The sequence below is a fragment of the Macrotis lagotis genome, chromosome 4 (assembly GCF_037893015.1).
Source record: "Macrotis lagotis isolate mMagLag1 chromosome 4, bilby.v1.9.chrom.fasta, whole genome shotgun sequence".
NCBI lineage: Eukaryota > Metazoa > Chordata > Mammalia > Peramelemorphia > Peramelidae > Macrotis > Macrotis lagotis.
Genome location: NC_133661.1, coordinates 200,871,241 through 200,891,004, shown reverse-complemented (window position 1 = coordinate 200,891,004; position 19,764 = coordinate 200,871,241). Strand labels below are relative to the sequence as shown.

The 19,764-nt window shown below is 36.7% G+C and overlaps 1 protein-coding gene across 2 annotated transcripts in view; it reads right to left on the bottom strand.

The window, feature by feature from the left end:
* KNL1 (kinetochore scaffold 1) overlaps positions 1-19,764 on the bottom strand; it is a 109,583-nt gene that overhangs the window by 30,056 nt on the left and 59,763 nt on the right. For both annotated transcript variants that reach the window (XM_074235109.1, XM_074235110.1), the window contains exons 10-11: positions 10,248-17,816; positions 8,227-8,365 (exon numbers count right to left, since the gene is read on the bottom strand). In XM_074235109.1, the coding sequence (XP_074091210.1) occupies positions 8,227-8,365; positions 10,248-17,816 (7,708 nt within the window). The remainder of the gene's footprint in view (positions 1-8,226; positions 8,366-10,247; positions 17,817-19,764) is intronic.

Below are 19,764 nucleotides of genomic sequence, written 5' to 3'. Positions count from 1 at the left end.
GAGAAGATTCTAATGACATTTAAAACCTCTTTTTCAGTTTGAAAGGAATGACTTCAACCTGAGGGTATCAGTGGTATTGGTTGATGATGGTCTGTTGAGAACTCTAGGGTAGTGTTTGGTCTATCCCTTATCAATGCGGTCTTTATTTGCCAGTCTTGTTTCAAAGTTACTCTTTGGATGTGACACCTGCTGAGTTCTCTTGCAGTAAGAGCTGTTCCTCTTTCAGGTCTAGTGTGTGTACACTCTAAGTATTGATGCTGAGTGGAGTCTTTTTGTACTTTTTTTTGTGTTTCAACTACCGGGTGGGAATCTCACCTGCCACAGTAAACAAGCCAAATTTGGGTATGCAGACAATTTTTAGGGCAACTTTTTTTAGCCCCTTCCTCACACCTAAGGGTGAGCAGTGGGATCCTTAAAAGGCTGCTTAGACATCCAGGAGGCTGATGAATTCCACTGCTGCTTTCAGTGAGGAGACAAACTTTTGGACTGGGCCACTTATGTGCAGTGAGGTGACTTCAGCTACCAGTGTACCTATTGCTTTGTCATTTGCCTGTCACTACAAAACTTTGAGATAGGTAAAATGATATGGGTGATGTCTTGATTTGTGCATAAATTGAATTTAAGTGAGGCAGAGATGACCAAAGTCATCAGCCACACTCTCTTCTAGAGACGTGAGTCTAGTAGAGGGCAGAGTCAGGTTGACTGAGATACAGTGTTTGTGATAACAGTGACTGACCTTGGCATCTTTGATGTTTAACCAAGCTCTAAGCACTTCACAAAGTCTGTGTCAGTTACTTACATGGTTATGGGACAGATTGTTCTCATCCGCCTGTCCCACCAGGGAAATCTTCCCATGCTTGGAATAGACATCCCTCTAATGCACCAATGAGTTTGACCCCTTAGTTACTCTCAATTTGGTCTAGCCCATCAGCTAAAATGGTTAACCAGGGTGTGGCTATGCTATAGCTTCTTGGAAGCATAGGTGAAAGGGTTAGGTGGATCAGGTGGACACCAAAAGGGGGAAAATAGTCCTGAAAAAGGCTCAGCAGCCCTCACAACTGAGATATTGCTAATCTTCCCTGATCATACCCTATACCCCACCTTATAGAGAAATAGGAAGACACTGGAAAGGAAAAGATCCCCTCCCTTATGAGCACATTAGAGAAGTAATGGTTGGAAGTAACCTATACTTTTGAAGAGGCATGGGGGGTGGGGGGAGAGGGGAGAGAGAGAGAGAGAGAGAGAGAGAGAGAGAGAGAGAGAGAGAGAATAAAAAATGGAGGGAAATACACAAATAGTAATTATAACATTAATTGTGAATAGAATGAATTCACCAATAAAATAAAAATGGATAGCAAAATCTGAATCTGAAACTAAGTTTGTGAGACAGAGAGCAGAAATAAAGGGCTAGAGTAGAATGCTTCAGCTCAATTAAAAAAAGCAGAGGAAGTAAATCATGCTCTTAGACAAAGTTAAAGCTAAAATAGATTTAATTAAAAGAAATAAGAAAGAAAACTATATTTTAAAAGGTATCATAGATAATGAAGTAATATCAATACTAAACATATTTACCAAATGCTATAGTATCCAAATGAATTACAGGTGGAAATAGACAGCAAAACCATAATAGTGGTCCCTCTCAGGACTAGATAAATCTAACCAAAAAATAAGAAGAATGATAAAGAGAATCATAGATAAACTAGATATGCTAGACAACTGGAGAGAACTGAGGGGGAATAGAAAGGAATATGTCTTTTTTCTCATTAGTCCATAGCATCTTTTCAAAATCTGACCACAAAAAAAAAATCCCAGTCAAATGCCAAAAAGCAGGAATAATAAACTTATCTTTTTCAGATAATGATGCAATAAAAATTATGTTTTAATAAGGGATCATGGAAACCTATTACAATTAATTGGAAACTAAGTAACCTAATTTTAAAGAATTGAATGGATTGAAGACATACAATGTCTTCTAGAAATAAACCCCACACCCCCAAAATCACATTCATCAAAAGAGGTTAGAATACTAAAGTAGGAAATCAAAGGATAATTGGAATAAGGGACAAGTCTGACCTTGGAGTATAAAATGAAGCAGGGCAGAAATTAATAATTTTGTCTAGGTAACTCAAGGTAAGTCCCTTTGAATAAGCCAAAAGGTGATTCTACTCAAGGATATCACCAGATGGTCAATATCAAAATTAGATTAAATATTTTGCAATCAAAATGGAAAAGCTCTACATAGTCAGTTGAAAGAAATCCTAGAACTGATTATGACTCCAACCTTCTTAGTGCAAAATTCATTTTTAAATTGAAGAGAGTAGGGAAAATTATCAGAATAAATGTAAGCATGACCTAATTAACATCTCTTATGAAATGGAAGTAATGAATAGATTTGAGGTTTAAGATCTGGTAGATAGACTGGGTTAAATTTAACAGTATCATACAGAAGTTAACAACAAAAAAGAATCTAAAGAAGAGCAGAAAGCAAAATGTCTGTCTGACAGGCTTTACAAATAGCTGAGAAAAGAAGACAAGGGAAAGGTAAACCCAACTAAATGCAGAATTCCAGAGAATATAGCAAGGAGAGATCAAATGGTAGGGATTCAACAGAAGTAGAAGAGATTAAGAAAAGTTGGCATAAATAAATTGAGGAACTAGACAAGATCTTAACATCACTGGTAACTTCTATGGTGTGGTTATTGATGCAGAGCCTGTCATACTGAAAAATGAAGTCATATAAGCCACCAGAAGTATTGCTAATGGGGCGGCTAGGTGGCGTAGTGGATAAAGCACCGGCCCTGGAGTCAGGAGTACCTGGGTTCAAATCTGGTCTCAGACACTTAATAATTACCTAGCTGTGTGGCCTTGGGCAAGCCACTTAACCCCATTTGCCTTGCAAAAATCTAAAAAAAAAAAAAGTATTGCTAACAATTAGGCTAGTGAAGGTAAAGTATCCCTGGTGAGTTATTTAAAATCCTAAAAGATGATGCTGTTAAGGTGCTGTACTCAATCTTCCAGCAAATTTAGAAAATAACAGTGGTGGAGCAGAACCAAGATGGCAGCATAGAGGCAGGAACTCCCAGAAGCTCTCTTCCAAAACACTTTAAATGCCTTAAAATTATGACTCTCATCAAATTCTAGAGTGGAAGAACCCACAGAAAGACTGAGTGAAACAATTTTCCAGGCCAAGATAACTAGGAATATCTGCAGGAACTCTCTGTTCCACTGGGGTTAGAAAGGGCTGCAGCACAGCTATGCCAGAGTGAATGAGTTCCAGCTTTCTAGGAACAGCCCACGGGGCTCCGAGGTCCCTGGGAGCACCTGTATTTGTGGGAGTAGTTTCCAGACCTTCCAACCTAGGGATCACCAAGGACAACTTAAGAGGGTCGGTGGGAAAACTCTGCCGTACCAGAGTTCAGTGTGGAGCTCGGGTCAGTCAGGTCTCAGTGCTGACCCAGCCCTGGGAACCAGTAGTAGGCCTGCAGAGCCCTCCAACAGAGAGCAGCCTGGCAGCTCCTTCTAGAATGCTCTGTCCACCAATGCTGGGGGTGGGGGGGGGGGGGTAGGTCCCTCCATTATCCCTTGGATAGGACTCTATTGCTTTGTTCATACTCAGACCCTGGTCACAGTCTGGGGTCACCTATTGCCACAGCAGAGCAGGGACCCTCCTCATAGCTCCAGGGTAGAGGGGAGTGCTTTTGATCATCCACAGACCAGAGAACAATCCAGGAGAGCAGTCAGACCTTGAAGGAATTGAGGTCCTTGGAGGGGTGTCCCAAAAACACTCAAATGCTTGGGAAGTACATTAAAACCAGGTCATAAACTGGGGAAACGAGTAAACAGAAAAAAAAAGAATCTGATCATAGATGATAATTACTTTGGTCCCACAGAGGATCAAAACATACACTCAGGGAGCAGCTAGGTGGTGCAGTGGATAGAGCACCAGTCCTGGAGTCAGTAGGAACTGAGTTCAAATCTGACTTCAGACACTTGATAATTGCCTAGCTGTTTGACCTTCGGCAAGTCACCTAACCCCTTTGCCTAAGAAAGTATAAAAAAATTATACATTCAGAAGATGACAAAGTCAAAGCTTCTGTATCCAAAGCCTCCAAGAAAAATATAAATTGGTTTCAGGCTATGGAAGAACTCAAAAAAGATTTTGAAAATCAACTAAGAGAAGGAGAGGAAAAATTGGGAAGAGAAATGAGAGCGATGCAGGAAAATCATGAAAACCAAGTCAGCAACTTGGTGAAGAAGATAAGATACCAAAGAAAACAACATGCTAAAAAACAGTATAGGGGCAGTTGGGTAGCAGTGTTTAGAGCACCAGTCCTGGAGTCAGGAGTACCTGAGTTCAAATGCAGCCTCAGACACTTAATAATTATCTAGTTGTGTAGTCTCGGGAAGCCACTTAACCCCATTGCCTTGCAAAAAAACTTTAAAAAAAGTAATTAAAAATAAAACAATATAAGTCAAATGGAAAAAGCAGTCCAAAAATGAATGAGAAGAATGCCTTAAAAACAGAATTGGCCACATGGAAATGGAGAAAAGAAAGCTCTTCGAAGAAAACAATTCCCTCAAATGCAGAATGGAACCAAAGGAAGCAAATGACTTTGTGTGAAATCAAGTAACAATAAAACAAAACCAAAAGAAAGAAAATGTGAAATCTTATTGGAAAAACTAATGACCTGAAAAACAGATCCAGGAGAGAAAATTTTAAAAATTATTGAGTTGTCTAAAAGTCATGACCAGGAAAAGAGCCTATACTTCATTTTTCAAGAAATTCTCCAGGAAAATTGCCCTGATATCCTAGAAGCAGTGGGTAAAAGAGAAATTGAGGGAACCCATCAATCACCTCCTGAAAGAGATTTCCCCCCCAAAATCTCCCAGGAATATTATAACCAAATTACACAACTCCCAAGTCAAAGAGAAAATATTACAAGCAGCTAGAAAGAAGCAATTCAAATATCATGGCACTACAGTCAAGAATACACAGGACTTAGCTGCGCCCACATTAAGGGCTAATAGGGCTTAGAATACGTATTCTGGAAGGCAAAAGAGCTTGGATTACAACCGAGAATCAACCAACCAGCAAAACTGAATATCTTCTTTCAGGGGAAAAGATGGTCATTCAGCGAAATAGGGGAATTTCAAACTTTCCTGTTGAAATGAACAGAGCAGATCAGAAAGTCTGATCTCCAAGCACAGGACTCAGGTGAAGCATAGAGAGGGTGGACAGGAAGGGCAAATTATGAGGTATTTAATGATGTTGAACTACTTATATTCCTGCATGGGAAGACAATACTTAAAACTAATATGAACCTTCTCATTTAATAGAGCAGTTAGGAAAATAGACAAAAGCACGGGAGAGAGCTCAATATGAAGCTTATATGGTGTCACTGGGCAAATGTACTGGAAGAAAGGGAGAGGCTAAGGCTAAATTATTTCCATGTAAAGAGGCAAGAAAAAGCTTTTGCAATGGAGTAGAAGGGAGAAGGTGAGAGGGAATGAATATGCCTTCATTCTCATTGGAAATGGCTCAGAGAGGAAACAATATACACAATCTATAGGGTATAGAAATCTATCTTACCACAGAGAAGGGAAGGTGGGGGAAGGGAAAGGGGTGACAGGGGAGGAGGGATAGGTTATGCAGGAGAGAGTGTGGTCAAATATAACACACTACCCCCCCACCCCGGGCAAGGCAGTGGGATTGGGTGGCTCACCCAGGGTCATAGGGCTAAATGGTTGTTGGCTATCTGGGTTGATATGCTGCCCACTGCATCACTTGGCTGCCTCACAACACACTTTTTAGAGGCATTTTTTTGTTTTTATAGGCAATGGGGTTAAGTGACTTGCCCAAGGTCACAGAGTTAGGTAATTATTAAGTGTCTGAGTTCGGATTTGAACTCAGGGCTGGTGCTCTATCCACTGCATCACCTAGCCACCCTTACAACACACTTTTGAGGAGAAAGACAGTGTAGAAAGACAGTGTAAAGAGAAAGAGAACAGAATAAATAGGAATGGGAAGGAATAAATGGAGGCAAATATAATTACCAATAGCAACTGTGGGAAAAAATATTAAAGCAATTTCTCTGATGGTCTTATAAAGAAATGCACTCTATCGCAGAGACAGAGCTGATGGCATCTGAACACAAACTGAAATACAACTTTTTTCTTTTTCTCTCTCACTTTATTTTGCATGAGGTTTCTCTATATTTGTGGGGGAGGGGGAATTTTACTTTTTCAACAAGACATTCTAGTAAAGTGCAAATGAACAAATAAATAAATAAATGGATGAATAAGTGGTTTTTTAAATTTAGAAATAATGAGTTTTAAGGAAAAAAAGAAAATAACAGTGGCCACTGGATTGGAAAGGATCATTTTTCATTTCAATTCTAAAGAAGAGGAATGTCAAAGAATGTCCAAAATGCTAAACAACCTCACTCATTTCATATATCAGCAAGGTTAAGCTTGGGATTCTGTAAGTTAGGCTTCAGCAATACATAAACTGAAAATTATCAGAAGAGTAGGCTAGTTTTCAAAGAGGCAGAGGAACTAGAGATCAAATTGCCAACAATCCCTAGATTTTGGATAAAGCAAAGAAGTTCCAGAAAGAAACAACTGTTTCTGCTTCACTGACCACACTAAAGCCCTTGACTACGTGGATCACAATGAAATACAATAAATGTTCAACACTCATTTTACTTGTTTCTTGAGTAACTTTTATGTAGGCCAAGAAGCAACAGTGAGAACTGAAAACAGAACAATTGATTGGTTTAAGATTGAAAAAGGAGTACAACAAAGCTATAGACACCATATTTATTTAACTTAGATACAGAAAACATCATATGAAATGCCAGGCTGGACAAATTAAAAGCTGAAATTAAGATTCTGGGGAGAAGTATCCACAATCTCAGATATGGAAACAATAACAATTGTGATGGCAGAAAGAGAAGAATTAAGAAATCTCTTGATGAGGGTAAAGAGGAAAGTGTCAAAGCTGGCATGAAGTTCAATTTCCCAAAAAACCCAAATATCATGGTAACTGTTCCTATCACTTTCTAGCAAAGAGGAGAAGAAATAGAAACAATTTCAGATTGGCCTCAAAGATCACTGTAGCCATGAAATTGCTCACTAGAAAGAAACCTATAGTAAATCAGGGCAGAAAACTACAAAGCTGAGATATCACCTTATCAGTAAAGGTCTGTTTAGTCAAAAACTAGTTTTTCTAATAGCAATATATGGCTATGAAAGCTGAACTATAAAAAAAGTTGAGCTCTACTTCTGAGAGAGGTAGTACTTCCAATCAGTCAATACTTACAAAAATTAGTTCAGACTATTCACTGGAAAGGCAAATACTGAAGAGTTGAAACTTAAATACTTTTTCAATTAATGAGAAGGCAGGGCTCAATGGAAAAGACTGATATTTAAAAAGACTGAAGACAGAAGATAAAGGGGAAAGCAGAGGATGAGATGTATAGATAGTATCTTGGAAGTAAGGAACAAGAATTTGGACAGTTTTTGGCAGATAGCGAATAGAAAGGTCTGACTGTCCATGGAGTCACAAAAAGTTGGAAACAACTGAAAGAACAATTATAAATTCTACAGTTGGTAGAATTGTGAACTGATCTATTTGAAGCAATTTGGAATTTTGCCCAAAGAATCATAAAACTGTATACTTTTTGAACTTAAAAGGAAAAGAACCTATATATTCTAAAATATTTATAGCAGCTCTTTTTGTGGAGACAAAAAACTGTAAAGTGAGAGGATGATCAACAGATGAATATGTTGTGGTATATGATTGTGATGGAATACTACTATGTCTTGGAGTCAGAAGAACATGAATTCAAATCTGGCCTCAAGACACTGTTCACTTAAACCCATTGCCTTGAAAAAAACCAACAAATAAACAACAACAACAAAAATTACAAGAAATAACGTAGAATGAAATGAGCTGAATCAAGAATAACAGCAATATTGTTTGAAGAGTAACTGAATGACTAGGCCATTCTGGATTAAATGATCATTCAAATCAACTATGAAGGATTTAGGAAGGATAAGTGCCATTCCCTTCCAGAGGAAAAAAAAATTGGAAGTATTGCAAGGTTCCACATATATACTATATCAAATGTTGGCTTTCTCCAATGAGGGGATGGGAAGGAGAAAGGGAGACAATTTGGAATTCCAAATATACCCCCCCAAAAAAAGATGTTATAGAGATCTTACTGCTGTAATTCATGGATGTCCCATCAGCCTTGACGGAGTCTGAAGAGCTGGAACAACTAGATGGAGTCCTATTGAGACTTTTCAACAATGAACTACTAGGATTTTTATCCACATACTCTTCTACATGATGATCAGATGCCTGAAAACATTAATTAAGGAAAAAACTATCAGGAAGGCAGTATAAGGTATACTTTCTTTTATAAAAAAGATTTTTTGAGTATCTTTTGTTTTTACATTGCCTAGGTTTTTCCTATATTCCTCTCCCTCCCATTCTCCCAGAGAATCATTCTATAACGTATACTTTAAAACAAGATGCACCTCTTAGGTATAAGATTATCATTTGCTATAAACCCATCTTTTTTTTGGGGGGGATACCCTAATTAAAAAATTAGAAAATGTATCATGAACTTGGGTCTTTTGTTTTGAACTTAAAAATAATTTTACTAAGGTCTATTAAAAAAAATTCAGGATTTCAATCCTTATAAATTCTGTTTAACAGTTATTTCTATATTAGACCAGGTCCACTTTGCCTACTAACATTAATCTGAGTCATCAATTTAGCATTTCACCAGGGTTAAAAGAAAGGGCTTTATTTCCAAACTTAGCCAACTTTATAAAAGACTAAACTACTTCTGACTAGAGGGCAAACAAATCATAATATTCCAAAGTCAGCATTTTCAATTTTGTGATTTTAGGTAAAGATTCCTTATCAGTTTTAAAATTAATTTAATTCAATATTTATGAAGCCCCTACTATATTAAAGGAACGGGTATTAAGGCCAGGTGCTGGGGGAAGAAACCAAGGTTGCAGAAGACAGATTCTACCCTAACAGATCTTTTGGTATGATGGCTGCAGAGAGTGGGGTGGAAGCGTTGGTATGGGTAGATGGTTGTTTATAGGGGAAAGGGGCAGACAGCAGCAAGGTAGTGATATGATGATAATGGCATATATACAAATAATTATAATACAGAGTAACACAAATTGAATGGAAACTACAAAGTGTTACATGCCATCTAGTTATAGAAGTTTAACATTAGAAGTTACCTTAGTGTTCACATAGCAACATTCGACCATTTCATTTTATAGATGGGAAACCTTGAAGCAAATTTGCTCAAAGGCACACATCTAGATGGTGGCCAAGTAGCATATATGGAAAGCTTCCTAGAAGTCACATGCCCTCAACTAAAACTTCAACTGAATTAATCCTTTTTTATTTCCTGTGAAGACATAATTTATAGCTTTTCCCACCCTGTTCATTTGTGTTTCATTGGTACATAACTCCCAGTAAGGAAAATCCATAGGTTGGAAACTGTTCTGCAATTCTAGTTTTTAAGAGTTGCCTTGAGATATTGAAAAATTAAGTAACTTTCCCAGGGTCACACAGACAGTATGAATCAGAAGCCTAACTTGAACCTAGTCTTCATGACTCTATATAAACTATGTTCCACTGCCTCTGGTAACTTCTGACTTACTTTTTTTATTATAAGCCTCAAAATTGTTATAAGAATACCCATAATCTTTTATGAATTTCTAAAGTTTTCTGTTCTCTACCTAAAAAAACTATAATTTGAAGGAAAATGTATTCTGACTAAATCATTTAAAACTAACTTAAAATTTAGAATGCAACAATTTCATACAGTTTATTTTTAAACCATTACTCATTTCTATCTTCTGCTCCCATTTGTTATCATAGAATTATCTTCATTGCCTGCCTGCCTGGGACACTTTTGACAAGAAAGTATTTCTCCAGCATAGTTTTTTTGTTTGTTTGCTTTTTTTAGTTTTTGCAAGGCAATGGGGTTAAGTGGCTTGCCCAAGGCCACACAGCTAGGTAATTATTAAGTGTCTGAGGCCAGATTTGAACTCAAGTACTTCTGACTCCAGGGCCAGTGCTCTATCCACTGCGCCACCTAGCTGCCCCTCTCCAGCATTGTTAATTGGAATAGAGTAAAAAGAGAATTCCCTTTCATCAAAGATTAAAATGCAAGTTGAGCATATTTACTGCACAGAAGTCAACTCACCTGGAGAGTTGGTGCTGAATCACTAAGACTGGTTTCAACCTTGCGAACCTTCTTCTCACTGGGAACATTATCATCTTCTCCTTGTACTAAGAGTCTTTTTTGACTATTGAAGATTTCCTTCATTGTACTTTCAGGTGGTTGGATCTTTTGTTGGCAAGTCTCAATCAAAGTCTTTCCCTCAGTTTCAATGCTGATGGATTCAGATGAATTACTCTCTTCTGGATCTAGAGGAAGATGTTCCTCATTTATATACAGTGAGGGGCTCAGATGTGGTTCTTTCAAAGCAGACATTAAATTTGAATTTTTCTTATTGATTGGTTGAGTTTCTAAATTGTTTAAGTCAGTTAAATCTACTAAGTTATGCTCCAAAGCATCCATACCAGTGACACTACAATTTCTTTTGTTTGGCAGTTTGGGTAAGAAGATTCCCAAAGAATACCTTTTTGCCTTAATTTTATCCTTTACAGTCACCTTTAAAGGTACAGAATCAGATTCATTTCCATTCCAAGAATATGGTTTTCCCTCAGTCTTCGCATTACTGGTTTCTATGTTTATGTCTTGTGTTTCTGGGGTTTGAGATTTATTCATGCTGTCTTCTGCTTGTTTTCCCAATTTGGGTGACCGTTCTATAAGGTTAGCTATACAACTAGTCTGAGATTGTGAAAAAATTTCAGATGTCTTGACTGGTTTATTCAGATTTGATGTAATATTAGCAATACTAATAGCTTTGGATGAAATCACAAGATCTGACAGTTTGGAAGGAGTGGCATGGAGCTGATGTACTTCTGAAGCTGAGCCCAAGTTAACATGGATTCCCACCATTTTTTCCCATTCAGATATTTGTTCATTTTGCTTTAGTTCCTTTTCTGAGGCTGGAACAAGTTTTCTATCATCATGAAATCTTTCGGTCTTATTTTCATAGTTAAATGTGCAAAAGTTTCCTGTAGCAACTTCCAAATTTCCATCTTCTGCTGCAGACTGCAATAGTTTATCTTTATTTTCAATATATTGTTCCTTTTCTAGTAAGGGAATCGAGTGGGTAAGTAACTGAGCTTGAGAGTCAACAAATACAGCATCCCTGAAGAGCTCACTTCGTCTTTGCTCTCCATTATCAGTTAAAGCTTTCACTTGATGCTTTGGAAACTTAAATGGAATTGTTTCAGATTTAGTTTCAGTTATTTTTCCCAATAAAACTGTGCTATCAAGAGGACATATTTCTTCTTTGGCCATTTCTAATGCACGATCCTGATCAACAACTTTCTCCAATGTTTTTTCAATAATAACAGTGCTTCGAGATCTGTCTATTTTCATTATATCCTGATCATTTGTAAATATAGTATTTTTATCTGCAGGAAAGAAAGGTAATGCAGACTGTTGCTGTTCATTCTGAAGAAAACTTCTGTTTTCTATTGCATCTCTTTGTTTTTTAGTGACCTTGCTGTCCTTAATTTCTTCATCTGCAAGGTAAATAGATTCAGTATTAGGAACAAATGTTAGCTGTGCTCCAACTAGGCTATTCCTTTTAATGTTATCAAGTTTTGCTTTATCTGGAAACTTGTTTTGTGTGTTCTCCATAGTCTGGTAATCAATGACAACAGTATGGGACTTGGTAATTTCTAGCTCATTCTGATTATCTACAAATACCATTGTTTTATCCATTTTCCTATTGGATCTTAAATCTTGAATATCAGCTTCATGATCTGTTGCAAAAATGTGACTTTTAGTGATGTCAGTGATTTCCATGTCATCCTGTTTACCTCTATACAAAACAGTTTTGGAAGTTGTAGGTAAAGGTATCAGATCACTATCCTGTTCACCTTCTGGAACATCTTTGTAGTTTATTTCTTTTGTAAGAGCACTGATAATTTCCACATTTTTCCCATCATCTGTTGGAGATATGACAGTTTCATTACTGTAGACTTCATTCATGCTTTTATTTCCCACAGGATTGTCCAACAGCTGTGTATTCTCCAATCTGGGTCTCTCTAAAGTTTTATCAGTCATACAAAAGATTGGCTTACTTAATTTCATGTCATTATTGGATGTAAACAATATAGTCTTATCTACAGGAAAACTCCTGTTGTCATCTCCTTGTGGCATTATCTGGCTATTTATTACTGTTGGGTAACTCTTAGTGAGATCCAAATCATTCCCACCTCCCTCTGAAAGGAAAACAGTTTGATCATTAGGGGCAGACATCATCTTAGACCAGCCAATACTCTTCCTTCTAGAATCCTTAAGATAAGACCTATCTTGTGTCTTTTCCATAGTCTGGTAATCAATGACAACAGTGTGGGATTTAGTCATTTCTAGCTCATCCTGATTATCTGAAAACACCATTGTTTTATCCACAAGTTGACAGGTTCTTAAGTCTTGCAAATTATCTTCACAGTTCATTGCAAATGTGTGGTTTTCAGCAAACTTAGTGATCTCCATGTCATCATATTCACTTCTTTGTGAAACAATTTTGGAAGCTAAAGGTACAAAACAACTGTTCTGTTCATCTTCTACTAGATTTTTGTGGTTTACTTCCTGTGTAGGAATATTAGTGATTTCCATATCATTTTCATCACCTGCTGAAAATACAATAGTTTTGTCACTATTAAGGACATTTATATTTTTATTCCCTCCAGGTTTGTCTAACAGCTGTGCAGTTTTCAACCCAAAATCCTCTATAATTTTGTCAGTCATGCAAGGGGTTAATTCAATATCATCATTGGATATAACTATTATAGGCTTATCCTTAGGAATTCTCTTGTGGTCATCTCTGTGTGGCACTTTCTGGCTGTTTATTACTGTTGTGTGGCTTTTAGTGGCTTTCCCATCTTCCTCTGAAAAAAGAAAAGTCTGATCATTATGAGCAAACGTCATCTTTAGTCCACCTAAGCTTTTCCTTGCTGACCTCTTAAGATTAGATATATCCTGTGTCTTCTCTGTAGTTTGGTAATCAATGACAACAGTATGGGACTTGGTAATTTCTAGCTCATTCTGATTATCTGCAAAAACCACTGTTTTATCCATTTTCCTACTGCATCTTATATCTTGTAAATCAACTTTATGGTCTGTTGCAAAAATGTGGCTTTTGGTGATGTCAGTGATCTCCATATCATCCTGTTCACCTCTATATAAAACAGTTTTGGAAGCTGTGGCTAAAGATACTAGGCAACTGTCCTGTTCACCTTCCGGAAAATTTTTACAATTCATTTCTTTTGCAAGAACATTGGTAAATTCCATATTATTCTCATCACCTGCTGGAAATACAGCAGTTTTATTACTATAGACTTCATTCATGCTTTTATTTCTCACAGGATTGTCCAACAGCTGTGCATTCTCCAATATGGGTCTCTCTATAGTTTTATCAGTCATACAAAAGACTGACTTAGTTAATTCCATGTCATTGTTGGATAAAAACATAGTCTTATCCACAGGAATATTCTTGTGGCCATCTTCTTGTGGTACGATCTGGCTGTTTATTACTATTGTATGATTTTTAGTGAGATCTAAATCATTCCCACTTTCCTCTGAAAAGGAAACAGTCTGATCATTAGAAGCAAACATCAACTTTGATTGACCTAGACTTTTCCTTCTAGAGTCCATAAGATGAGACCCATCTTCAAGAGTTTGGTAATCAATGACAACAGTGTGGGACTTAGTCATTTCTAGCTCATCCTGATTATCTGGAAACACCACTGTTTTATCTGTGGCCCTGCTTGTTCCTCCTTCTAAATCTGCTTTGTCTCCAGCAATTGTATGGACTTTATTGATCTCCAAAGTATGCTCCATAATTTCTGTCATTCTTTTCTTATTCAAAGATGAAAGAGGTAAGCCTGATGATTTCTCAAGTGTCATAGAAGCCTCATTGTATTTCTGCTTCTGCTGTTCATTTGCAAGTATCTTTGAGTTGCCAGTTTGAATAATTACTTCATGGTTTTCAGTCAAGTCCATATTATCTTGCTCAGGGGCAAAAATAATAGTCCTTTCTGAAGGATAAGGCAAGAGTGAATTGGTCGAAACTAATTTCATGGCTAGCAGTGATTGATGAGCATACTCTGGACTCACATCTGTATTAGTCACTGTGTTATTCTCAGGTTGGGATAATGAATTCTGGCAGTTACCAAATGGTTTTTCAGACTGTAGATCACCTTTGTCTTGCAGGAAGGAATTAAATGCCTCTTTCAGTGGAAATGGAATAATTTGAGAAGTAGGTCTACTGGTAGGAGAGGGAGGTTTTTTGGTTTTCATGGAGGCCAGCACATTAACTGAGGTCAGAGGTAAGTGAGTTCCTAAGTTGCTGCTATCAATCTTGACTGTACAACACTTGGTCAAATCCATATCTTCACCTAAAAAGACAACAGACTTGTTTCCAGAAAATGAAACACTTAAAGGATTTGCCAGATCCTGCTGTATTCTTCCTCCAGTTACACAAGAAACTGAACTACAGCTTTTATTCTGTTTTATATCCTGTGAAACAGCCTCCTGATCCTGAAATAATACCTCATTTTCAAGAGTTGGTAGAGAAGGGACCTGTACATTAGTTGGACACTCAATAATCTGATCATGTATGGCAACTGTATTACTCTTAGTAATGTCCATATCAACCTCTTCTGAAATTTTATCCATGAGGCTAAAGGTGGCATTCCCTGGATCTGGAGATATTTCAATTAAGTTACTGACATGTGAATTTTTATTATCTCTCTTGGATGTAAGACTTTTGGTCATTTCCATGGCATCATCATTACTAGAAAAAAAAATTGTTTTATCACCTTGAAATACTTGGTCAGAACAGGTAGATTCTGGGGCCAAGGTCAATGCCACAGAGCCTTGCTTGAAAGTCTGCAATGCTGGATGAGTCACCCCAGTGTGGCTTGTAGTAATGTCTATTTCATTCTCAAGATTTCTTGAAGGTTCTTGACATGGAACATTCTGTTGGTTTCTACAGATATTCTTTGTCCCTAGATTTTTAGTGCTATAATTACCTTTTGTGACATCTTCTGAGACACTCTGAATATGATTGTCTGTTCCAGATATATTATTTGTAGGAAGGAAAATTTGTACACTGGGGTCAACTGTCAACTCCATAAAATCATTGCCATATACTGTAAAATCAATTCCATCAGATGGTCTCAAAAGTGTCTTTCTGGCTATAAGATCCATGGACTGACTATTGTCTGTGGGACACTGGGTGTCCTTTCCATCATCTTGTCCTCTGAAAAGGCTAGTGACACCAAGACTGTTCTCTTTTGCAACAGGAAATATATCCTTCTTTGGCAGAGAAAAGGCATCATTGTTTGGTTCTTGGGAAGGGATGTCAGCTATAAAGATATTTTCCTTATCAGGTCCTTCAATACTGGAACTAACAGATTTTTCTAATTTCAATCTTTTTATGAAGTCATTGAAATTTATTTTATTTTCTGAAGAGGAGCTTGTCTTTGACTGAAAAGAACATTTGTCACTTATCCTTTCAGGATCAGTGGACAAATTAAATTCTTTGTTCATGGTTACATCTTCAGAGAGGGACTTTAAAAAGGATTTGGTATCTATCTTGGGCAGCTCTTCCGTTTGCAGAGCCACAGCATTATTTCTAATAGAATCCATAACTGATAAGTTAGAAAGTAAATTGGCATTATTTTGCAACTCAGACTGTTGTTTTAAAATGGTATTCTGCAGAACCAAGTCTCCAGACTTCTGTATTGAAGGACAGGGCATACATCCAATAATAGCAGTGTGACTTGTGGTTAAATCCATACTTTGTTGTTGTTCTGAAAACATAACAGTCTTTTCATGTGAAGTATTTTCATTTTTTTCCAGTGATTCACAGAGTTTAGAATTCTGTCCAAATGTATTCTTCAGGGTACAGGTGGTAATGTCAATAGTGTGCCTTTCCATGTCATCTTCTGATGAAAAAGTTATTGGTTTTATCTTGGATAACCAAGACTGCTTTTGAAAAGGTGCCTTTCCAATGTTTCCCAATGCTACTTTTCTATTAAGACTCTCACCACAGTCGCTTATAGTATGGCTTTTTGTCATATCCATTTTATAAACACTTGAATGAAGAATATCTTTATCAGGATAAGATGAAAGTTCCAAGATTTTTTCATCTTTGGTAAAGGTCTTTGTTTGGATATTCTTTGGTCCTAGTTTTTGTTGAGTGACTATTTCATTGTTGTGAAGATTAATAGGAACAGTATGACTTTTAGTTATTTCCATTTCTCCCCATGTCTCTAAACCAGATGAACCTCTCCTGCTGGAAGAGGGAGGTTTTTTGCTTTTCACAGGGGCTAGCACATTAGCTGAGGTCAGGGGTAACTGAGTTCCTAAGTTGCTGCTATCAATCTTGACTGTACAACACTTGGTCAAATCCATATCTTCACCTGAGAAGACAACAGATTTGTTTCCAGAAAATGAAACACTTAAAGGATTTGCTAGATCCTGCTGTAATCTTCCTCTAGTTTCAACAAAAGAAACTGAACTAGAGCTTTTGTTCTGTTTTATATCCTCTGAAACAACCTCCTGACCCTGAAATAATACCTCATTTTCAAGATTTGGTAGAGAAGGGACCTGTATATTCGTTGGACATAACTCAATAATCTGATCATGTATGGCAACTGTATTACTCTTAGTAATGTCCATATCATCCTCTTCTGAATAAACTGTTTTATCGATAAGACAAGAGATGGCATTCCCTGAATCTGGATACATTTTAATTAAATTACTGACATGTGAATTTTTATTATCTCTTTTGGATGTAAGATATTTGGTCATTTCCATAGCATCATTACTAGAAAAGAAAATTGTTTTATCACCTTGAAATACTAGGTCAGAACAGGTAGTACTATAATCCCCTTTTGTGACATCTTCTGAGACACTCTGAATATGATTGTCTGTTCCAGATATATTATTTGTAGGAAGGAAAATTTGTGTAGTGGGGTTAACTGTCAAATCCAAAAAATCATTGCCATATACTGTAAAATCAATTCCATCAGATGGTCTCAAGAGAGTCTTTCTGGCTATAGGATTCATGTACCGACTATTGTCTGTAGGACAGCAGGTGATATCCTTTCCATCATCTTGTCCTCTGAAAAAGCTGGTGACACCAAGACTTTTCTCTTTTGCAACAGGAAATATATCCTTCTTTGGCAGAGAAAAGGCATCATTGTTTGGTTCTTGGGAAGGGATGTCAGCTATAAAGATATTTTCCTTATCAGGTCCTTCAATACTGGAACTAACAGATTTTTCTAATTTCAATCTTTTTATGAAGTCATTGAAATTTACTTTATTTTCTGAAGAGGTGCTTGTCTTTGACTGAAAACATTTGTCACCCATCCTTTCAGGATCAGTGGACAAATTAAATTCTTTGTTCATGGTTAAATCTTCAGAGAGGGACTTTAAATTGGTCAGAAAGGATTTGGTGTCTATTTTGGAGGATTTTCCCATTTGAGGGCAATTTAAGAGGCCCTTTGTAATCATCACAGTGTGACTAGCTGTCAAGTCCATTTGATTTTCATCCGAGAAGATTACTGTTTGATCATTTCCATATTTTTTTTCATTAATAGGTTCTATATTTGATTCCTATAATAAAAGTGAAAAGCAACAAATTATTATTTGGTTATACATACCAAGGTGATTTTTATTTTAGATATTTGCAAGGCAATGGGGTTAAGTGACTTGGCCAAGGTCCCACAGCTAGGTCCTCCTAGGGTCAGTGAGCCATCCACTGCACCACCTAGCTGCCCCTTTTTAATTTTTTGGTTTTTGTACACAGTATTGTTTTTATCTATAAGCCTCAAAGAACAAAGGAAGGGAAAAAACGTTTATTAAGTTCTTACTATGTGTCAGGTACTCTCACTATGTGCTGGCAATACAAATAAAAGGAAATTCCCTACGCTTAAGGAACTTACAATCTAATGAAATTGTGAAGTGAATTATTACAAATAAAATTATTTGTAACACGTGGCATGTACCATAAACAAATAGAATTTTCAATAATGATTAAAATTAGATGGCAATTGTTAGTCACATGGCATCTTATCTTCCTAAAGGATCTTCTCTTTGAAATCCAATCCAAATCCTATGTTCTTATATTTGTCTCTTATTAGTATATTTATCCCATTTATTAACAAGAATGTCAAAATGTTTTCAAGCATCAGTTGGAATAAGAAGTCCAATAAGGTATTGAACACAGTGACATGAACACCAGTTGATTCTGAGCCCCGTCCATATACCCACAAAAAGCAATCCAATTTATAGTCTATTTGGGGGGAGAGGTTCAAGCAGACCAATTTTCATTCTCCTCCTAGCTTTACTTATGACTTTCTGGACTTGAACATTATGCCTCACCTATAGCCTCAACCTGTATCCTTGTACCTAAGGACTCCTCAACCTTGGAATATTCATTCACCCACCTTGTTGGTTTCTTTCTCTTTTCTCTCAAATCAATTATTTGTACAATGATTAGCAAAGAGCTGGTAAAGAAGATACTTAATAAAAATTAGTGAGTATCCCCCAAGGCCACCATTTTGGGGAGGGACCCAACTTTTATTTCTCTTTTCATTCTTTGATACCATGACCACCTTTTCTTTCTCACATCCTTTCCTTCTTTTCATCTTCTTTTTGTATATTTTCTTCAACTCACTAGACTGTCTGTTTTTTTCTTTTGCATGTATTTGTATCCCTAGCACTTAGTACAGAATCTGGCACAAAGTGCTTATAAGTGCTTTTTGAAAGGATCCAATCTGAGCGATACTAGATCATTCTATCCACACATTCCTGGGGCTAGAGCCAAACTAAAGTAGATTATGGGGTTGCAAGAAAACACAAACAACTTTTCACTTCATTTGTTCCATTTCCTAATACTTAGTTAAATAGTCAATGAAAATGACAAAATCTTCAGGGAAAATCATAAACACAATCCATCAACTTGGTTTTGTAAAATTATTTTCAAAAGAAAGGTGAAAAATATAGGAACATTACTGCTTCAAAATTATATGATGAAAATTACTAACCTATAACTCATTAAAGTACTCTATTATACAAAGTCATGAGAGAGAGTATTTTATAGATACTGGGAGAATAGCCAAGCAAGCAGAAATGGGAGGAGAGGAAAGAAAAAGCAACACATAAACATGTTAATTTGACTTATATTCATTTTACAATAGCATCAAATTCACATATATAATAGCAGAGACATTTCTTACTCTGGAGCAGAGGTGTCAACCTGCCAATTAGGCCAGAACCAGATTCAAATGTATTGGAAAATGTTTAGCAAATAAAATGAAAAGACAATAAAACACAGATAATGTTAATTTTTGGTTTTCTATGTAGCTTGCAGGAATTTTCATCTATTAGAAATGAACACCACAGCTCTAGAGGGTAGGAAAAATTTTTGCTTAATTTTCTTTATTCAATATGAAATAATACTCTAAACCTGAAAAGAACATAATAAATCCTCCGAGAATGGAGATTATACCAAAGCAATTTGCCAGTGTGGTTTTCTATTTTTGAGTCTTTGAAAATAACT